General features: G+C 58.4%; 1 protein-coding gene across 1 annotated transcript; it reads right to left on the bottom strand.

The window, feature by feature from the left end:
* Positions 1–447: 447 nt before the first annotated feature.
* HSP90AA1 (heat shock protein 90 alpha family class A member 1) lies at positions 448–5,959 on the bottom strand. The gene is made up of 11 exons (XM_037503883.2): positions 5,901–5,959; positions 5,478–5,639; positions 5,001–5,367; positions 4,590–4,723; positions 3,980–4,300; positions 3,691–3,856; positions 3,309–3,499; positions 3,059–3,206; positions 2,602–2,870; positions 1,695–2,028; positions 448–1,192 (listed from the first exon to the last, which is right to left on the bottom strand). The coding sequence occupies exons 2-11, from the start codon at positions 5,637–5,639 to the stop codon at positions 1,083–1,085; spliced, it is 2,202 nt and encodes a 733-aa protein (XP_037359780.1). The 5' UTR covers positions 5,901–5,959; the 3' UTR covers positions 448–1,082.
* Between the last annotated feature and the right edge of the window lie 1,754 nt (positions 5,960–7,713).

The raw sequence follows: 7,713 nt of genomic DNA, 5'->3' as shown, positions 1-7,713 counted from the left end.
CGCGGCCACCCTGTTTTCTAAGCCTTTCAGGACCTGAAGATCTGTTCAGCCGGATCCTCACCTTGCCTCGCCCATAGTTTCTTCTTGCCTGAGACCGAATAAAGAAGCAGAGAACAGGGAATGATTGGGGTGGGGGCGCCGGGTGGTATTAAGCAGACTTGGTGCAGAGTTCCGAGGCACCAGGCCACAGTACTGAGGGTCAGACTTAGAGCAGGTCTCATAAAGGCCATCAAAGGCAGGTTGGACATGAAGCCCCAGAGGAGGGCGGCTGTTCACTCGGTGGTGAGAGGCGGACACACGTGGCCGGACAGTCCCTGCCCTCGTCTCCGATACCTCGCATGCCACCCCACACGCCGGCACCTGGGAGCCCATCCTAAGTCCCGGAGCATCCGCGTGCCCTGCCCACCTCCCCACATGTGCCCACCCAGAGGCCCCCCCACTGCCATCTGTTACCCCACAGGAGTCTTCACACACTTATTTAATTCACTGTATTTGAAAGCAGAACGTGACTTGAGCATTACATTCCCGTACACAAAACTTGCTTGAGTTACTTGTGAACAGCTTTACAACCTGCCTGGGTGGGCGGAGAATTTTGCTACTAAACATTACTTTTCTTTGGAAAATCAGCCCCACAGACAGTTACTCCTGTGGAGTTGCTTCAGCTCAACGTGCTCTTTTCTAGAGGCCTGGTACATGCAGCTGCAACTACGAAGGAGGAAGGTTCAGAAAGCAGACCTAGAAGATGAAGTCGTTCTGCCACATTTCCCCTTAGACGTCAGGGCTGGTTTCAGAACACTTCAGTGACAAAGTCTCATCTACTAAGGGACCCGCTGACAACGAAACACTTCAGACCACAGTGAATGCCAGGTCACGTACACCTGTTAAAACGAGGCAACATAAAACTGGGAAACAGCTAGCTCTGCCTGAGAGTCACGGTATCACACAGGTAGAAAGAAACCTTATCTTCCCCACAAGCAGTTATGGTCATGCCAAAAATGTTAACAAAAATAAAGTCCTTGAAAACATATCAGAGGGAACGAGGACGAAGCACTGGACGCGCGGATGCGGCTCCCCGGCCGGGCCTAGTCTACTTCCTCCATGCGCGACGTGTCGTCATCCCCCTCGAGGGGCGGCATCTCCTCGGTCACCGTGGCGCTGCTGTCGTCGGCCGTGGGGTCATCCTCATCGATACCTTTCGGGAACAAACCCACAGGTTAGCTTTCTTCCAGACGCCCATTCTCGGGCCTCCCTGGTGGCACAAGGGGTTAAGCACTGCACTATGAAGCAAGGCACAGCCCCAGCAGCACAAGTTCGATCCCCAGCCGGCCAGGGAGCAACCCACATGACGCAGCAGACCTCTCGTCTTGCCCCGCTGCTCCCCTCAGCAGTGTACTTCATTCAGTCAGTCTGCCTGCTGTTCTCCACTCTGTCTCTGCTCAATATTCTCTATCCCCACATCTCTGGCCTGTACCCCAGCTCTTATATGAGTAAATCTTAAAAAAAAAAAAAAAAAAAAAAGACACCCACTCTCTCAAAGCGGAGTGGCAGGGGCCTCCACCTCAACTGGCCAGCGCTGAGCTTGGGGCTGGTCACCCCACACTGGCTGTGTCTGCTCAGGCAGCTGGAAGTCACCACTCCCACCCCCCGCACCAGCCCAAGTTCCCGCCTCTCCTGAAGGCCCTTGCCAGGCGTACCAAGCCCCAGCTTGATCATCCTGTAGATGCGGTTGGCATGTGTCTGGGGGTCCTCCAGGCTGAAGCCGGAAGACAAAAGCGCGGTCTCGTACAGCAGGATGACCAGGTCCTTCACCGACTTGTCATTCTTGTCGGCCTCTGCCTTCTGCCGCAGGGTCTCAATGATGGAGTGGTCAGGGTTGATCTCCAGGTGCTTCTTGGCTGCCATGTAGCCCATGGTCGAGTTGTCGCGCAGGGCCTGCGCCTTCATGATCCTCTCCATGTTGGCTGTCCAGCCATAGGTGCTCGTGACGATGCAGCACGGGGACGTCACCAAGCGGTTGGACACGACCACCTGCAATCATCATGCGAGTGATCCCATGACCCCACCTGCTCAGCCTCACAGTGGAGTGAAATCTAAGGTGACCCAGGTGGGTGAGGCAGAACTACTGGCAAACTCGGGTCCCAAGCTCCCTCTCATCCCCCAGATGCCCTCAAGCCCGAGAGGCTTTAACATAATGTGCCGCCCCAAAGGGAGGCTCCGGACCCTACTCGGGAACTGGGAGAATGCGAGCAGACTGACTAAACACTCAACAGGGCCTCCCTGGGGGCGCAGGGGTTAAGTCTCACGCTATCCACCTATCACCAGCCCCTGCAGCCCGAGTTCGATTCCCGACCAGAGAGCTGACCCATAGGGCATATCCGACCTCTCCTGTCTCCCCGCTGCTCCCCATTCAGCAGTGGGTTTCAGTGGATCCGCCTGTTCTGCTCCCCACTCTGTCTCTGGTGAGTCCTCTCACCCACTGCACCTCTGGCCTGCACTCCAGCTCTTGTATGCAATAAAAATAAATCTTTCAAAAAAAACCCACCAAACACCCGAACACTGTTTTCTAAAAGTATAGACATTTAGGAAACAGCATGCACACACCTTTTCTACTTTTTTCTCCAAGATGTCCTTCATGATTTTGCAGAGGTTTTCAAATTTCGTTTTCTTCTCTTCTTGTTTCTTTTTCTCCTCTTCGTCTTCTGGAAGTTCCAAGCCCTCTTTGGTGACTGACACCAAAGTCTTGCCCTCAAACTCCTTCAGCTGCTGGACGCAGTACTCGTCGATGGGCTCGATCATGTAGATCACCTCCAGGCCATGCTTCCGCAGGCGCTCCACGAAGGCCGAGTTGGCCACCTGGTCCTTGGTTTCACCTGCAGCATGGAATGGGCTGCTCAGAGTGGCCTGCCAGGGCCTACTTTCCCTCCCTTAGCCAGACCTCAGTGCACAGGTGTCTCCCATCGCCCGCCAAGGCCCCTGACACACAGTGCCCATGGGAGAACACGCACAGCTCCTCAGCAGTCACAGGACAGAGACATAATCACCGCCTCGCGCCCAGCACCTGTGATGTAATAGATATGCTTCTGGTTCTCCTTCATTCTTGTGCAGTAGTCCTTGAGAGACACCATCTCGTCCCCGGAAGCAGACGTGTAGTAGCGCAGCAGCTCGGAGAGCTTCTTCCGGTTCTGAGAGTCCTCGTGTATTCCCAGCTGAAAGACAACACACGCATCAAGGCTTTCTGTGCTAAAAAACCATCTGAAAATCAAGACGTCGCTGGGATTACTGCTAGTGGACAGATGGTCTGTACCAACCTTAATATTTTTAGAAAACTGCTCATAGAACTTTTTGTAGTTCTCTTTATCTTCCGCCAGTTCAGTAAAGAGCTCTAAGCATTTTTTGACCAAATTCTTTCTGATAACTTTCAGGATTTTGCTCTGCTGCAACATCTCACGGGAAATGTTCAGGGGCAGATCCTCGGAGTCCACCACACCTCTAATGAAATCTGGAAAAACGTAGAAGCCAAATAGTGTTTATCAAAAACTCACTCAAGGCCAAACACCTACCTGTAACCCATGTGCCGCCACCCAAAACAAAAGACCCCGAGATGCTAGCCTCCCTCTCCACCACGCTTGGAACTTTTGGAGATGACAGCGTGAGCCGGGCTGGGACGAGGCCGGCGCCCCGCGCACTCACTCAGGTACTCTGGGATCAGCTCCTCGCAGTTGTCCATGATGAAGACACGGCGAACGTACAACTTTATGTTGTTCTTTTTCTTTCTGTTTTCAAACAGGTCAAAAGGAGCACGTCTTGGGACAAAAAGAAGGGCGCGGAACTCCAGCTGTCCTTCCACTGAGAAGTGCTGTATGGTGACAGACACAACAGCTTTCGCTGGCACCGCTCACCACATACACCTGCAGTTACGCGACCCCCAGCCCCGTGGGGAGGAGGGCGAGGCCAGCCAGCGCGAGCACGCAGCACCCACCTTCACCGCCAAGTGGTCCTCCCAGTCATTGGTCAGGCTCTTGTAGAACTCGCCATACTCCTCGTTAGTGATGTCGTCGGGGTTTCTGGTCCAGATGGGCTTGGTTTTGTTCAGCTCTTCTTGATCGATGTACTTCTCCTTAATCTTCTTCTTCTTCTTCTTATCTCCATCTTTCTTCTCTTCCTCTTCTTCGTCAGAGCCCACATCTTCTATTTCAGGCTTGTCGTCAGACTCCTTCTCTTCTCTTTCCTTCTCTTCCTCTTTGTCTTCCTTTTCTTCCGCCTCATCATCACTCACTTCCTTGTCACGTTCCTTCTCCACCTGCAAGACACAAACCCAACACCTCTGCCTTCTTGACCCAGAACGCAAGCTAAGGGGCATGAAACGGCGCGCTTACGGAGCCTGTCAGCCAAGGTGAGCGGCAGGAGCCGCCAGGAAACTCATCAACGTCTGATGTCTCTAATTAAACACCCTGGGCACCCCCCACAGCCACTTCACACCAGAGCAGGAAACACTGCAAGCGCAGGTCCCTTCCTACCTGTATGTTCAAGGACTAAGAACCCGAGCTCCAGCAGTTTAGTCACCTACACAGAAAACGCAAGAAACTCACAAAGAGAGTAATGGGGTAGCCAATAAACTGCGAGTGTTTCTTCACAATCTCCTTGATCCTCCTCTCCTCCAAGTACTCAGTCTGGTCTTCTTTCAGGTGCAAGATCACCTTTGTTCCGCGGCCCATTGGTTCCCCTGGAAGCGAAGTGGGGGAGTGCACTCACCACCAGTGGCCGATGCTGATTAAAAAGAAACCACCACCCACCTATTCTACTCCCACTGCCTTATCTAAGACTTTCCTTCACAACAGCTGCCCTTCGAGGCAGAAGGAGAAAGTCCCAGAGCAGCTACTATCTTGCTCAAAACAAACATCCACAAGGTCACGCCAACAGAGCAGAGCCTGAAGGGTGGACAACCTAGCTCCCCTCCCCCCCCACGCAGCCCGTCTGCTGCTGGGTCGCGGGGTACCCACCTGTGTCGGTCCTGACGGTGAAGGAGCCACCTGCAGAGGACTCCCAGGCGTACTGCTCGTCGTCATTGTGTTTGGTGATGACCGTTACCTTCTCGGCCACCAGGTAAGCCGAGTAGAAGCCGACGCCAAACTGGCCGATCATGGAGATGTCGGCGCCTGCCTGCAGCGCCTCCATGAAGGCTTTGGTGCCAGACTTGGCGATGGTGCCCAGGTTGTTGATCAGGTCGGCCTTGGTCATCCCGATGCCGGTGTCCACAATCGTCAGGCTGCGGTCCTGCTTGTTGGGGATGAGGTTGATGTGCAGCTCCTTCCCGGAGTCGAGCTTACTGGGGTCCGTCAAGCTCTCGTATCTGATTTTGTCCAGCGCCTGTTCAAAGACATCACAGGAAAAACCCACCCGGCTGGTCAGGCGCCGGCCCTCAGGTGCAGAAACTCCGGCAGAAACCACCCCGAAGCCGGGGTGCCCAGGGCACTCACATCTGACGAATTGGAAATCAGCTCCCTCAAAAAGATCTCTTTGTTCGAGTAGAAAGTGTTGATGATCAAGGACATCAACTGGGCGATTTCCGCCTGGAAAGCGAACGTCTCCACCTCCTCCTCCTCCATGGGCTGGTCGCGGGTCTGGGTCTCCTCGGGCATCTGCAAGGACGCCGCAGGTCAGCCCCGGGCCCGAACCGGGCGGGCCGACAAAGGGATGACCTCATCCGGCGCGGCCGCGGCCCCCTCCCCGCCCGCCCCCGCCCGGCCCGGCCGCCGCCGCCCCCCGCTTCTCCAGCGCCTTCGCCGGGCTCTGGCCCGTCCCCGCGGCAGGCCCGAGGCCTCCGGGGAAGCAGGGGCCGCGGCCGCGCCAACGCGCGGAACGGGGGCCTCCATCCCGACCCCGGCCCCAACCGCCCGCACCTCGGCTCCGGGACGCGCGGGCTCCGCGGCGACGGGAAGCAGGACGCAGAAGCAACTGGCGCACCGCCCCCGCGCCGCCCTTATATAGCGGCGGGCCCGCCCAGCGCGCGGCGCCCGTTCCAGAAGCCTCCCGAACCTTCCGGAAGAACCCTCCCCAACCGCCGCCGCGGCGCGCGCCTGCGCCTGCGCCCTGCCGCGCGCGCCCCCGCCGCCACGCGCCCCGCCACCGAGTTCCTGAGCCTGCGCCCTGCCCCGCGCGCCCCCGCCGCCGGTCTCCTGCGCCTGCGTCTTGCCGCGCGCGCCACCGCCGCCAGGCTCCCGCGCCTGCGCCCTGCTCCGCGCGCCCCGCCGCCGGACGCCTGCGCCTGCGCACTGCCCCGCGCGCGCCTGCCGCCTCGCTTCCCCCAAGCCCCGCGGCGTCTTCCCGCGCCTGCGCAGCCTGTAGTCCTGGGCGGGGGCGGGAGGGGGCCCCGCACCTGGTCCTGGAGGCCGCCGAGGCAGGCTCCGCCCCAGAAGCGCGTCCCGCGTGGGGTGCGCCGCCGCGCCGCGTGGGACTTTAATAGTCGTGGGGCGATGTGGGGTCCAGCGCTAGGCGGGGGAGCGTGTCACGGCTGCTCCCCAGGCAGATCTTGCAAATTCGGGGCCCTGGAGCGGGGCAGCAGGTGCTGGAGCGCTCCCGGCCGGGTCGGCGGGGTGCGGCGGCGCCCCTCGATGGAGGGGGGTTAGGGGTGACCACGCCGGGCGCGGGGCGAGTCCCGCCCCTGGGTTCTGCTTGCAGGGGAAGGAGTCCTCGGAGGGAGGGGGTCAGGTTTAGACTAGGGGAGCCCGGGGGACGAGCACCGAGAGCGAGGGGCACCAGCGGGCCATTCTGAGGGCGCCCCCATCGCCTTACTGACCAAGCACCATCCTCTGCTGGGGTTTCCGGCCGGTGGCGCCCCGACTCGCCATGGGCAGCGCCGGAAGGAGGCTGAGTTCTCCAAGCCCGAGGTGAGGCCTTGGGGTGTCTCCCGTCCTTACGCCGTGGTCTTCATTGGGAGAAGGAGTCTTGCTCACCCCGCTGCACCCAAGAGTGATTTTGAAAAGTCCACCTTGTGTATCAGGTGAAGTGAGGCCTCCAGCTGGAGTGGCACATTCCCGGCTCCTTTCTGCACTGGGGTTCTGAGCATCCCCGCGCCTGGGGGTCGCTGCAGGCCCTGAGGAAGGGGTCTTCACACTGCCGCCAGCCCTGTCTCCACCTCCTCCCATTCTGCCCTCGGGAACAATCTGGGAGCTCCTTAGGTGTAAACAAACTTGAGTGAACGCTCCCTAGTCTCCAGGGAAACCCAGCTTTTCCTGGACTGGTTTTCAAACTGGGCCTTGCGACCCCCAGGAGTGTGAAATTGCCGAAAGGACAGGAGCGTGAAATTGCCGAAAGGACAGGAGCGTGGGACCAGCGGTTGAGGGGGCGCAGGCTCTGCGACCCAGGCTGGGGCCGGCGTCAGCGCAACTGGGCCCTGTCCCCACCGTCACCCCTGCACATGGTCTCCAGGGCCGTGACACCACGACCACCTGACCCCGATGTTCAGTTTCCAGGAAGGATTAGGTTTCTTTTTTTTTTTTTAAGGATTAGGTTTCTTGAGCCTCTGAAGGGGCCTGGCTGTGAAAATTGCAATCTTCACCTCTCCTTCCCTGTGGAGAACTTGCCCCAAGTTCTGCCAGACCCCCCTCCCAGCAAGCTCCAGGGCCTAGCCCTCCCTCCCCCCATCCTTGGGCTCATGCTGGGCACCCCTCCCCGGTGTGGGCTTTAGCACTGCAGACACTCCCTCTCCCGCTT

The sequence above is a fragment of the Talpa occidentalis genome, unplaced genomic scaffold (assembly GCF_014898055.3).
Source record: "Talpa occidentalis isolate TD23 unplaced genomic scaffold, MPIMG_talOcc4v2.1 talOcc4.11, whole genome shotgun sequence".
Classification (NCBI taxonomy): Eukaryota; Metazoa; Chordata; class Mammalia; order Eulipotyphla; family Talpidae; genus Talpa; species Talpa occidentalis.
Note: the sequence above shows the minus strand (reverse complement) of the source record. Positions and strands in the feature narration are given on the sequence as shown.

Coding starts and splice junctions, on each gene's coding strand:
- HSP90AA1 (XM_037503883.2), bottom strand. CDS start 5,639: ATGCCCGAGGAGACCCAGACCCGCGACCAGCCCATGGAGGAGGAGGAG. Junction 3,207..3,308: donor AGTTTTCTAAAAATATTAAG/GTTGGTACAGAC, acceptor GTTGTCTTTCAG/CTGGGAATACACGAGGACTC. Junction 2,871..3,058: donor GCATATCTATTACATCACAG/GTGCTGGGCGCG, acceptor TCCATGCTGCAG/GTGAAACCAAGGACCAGGTG.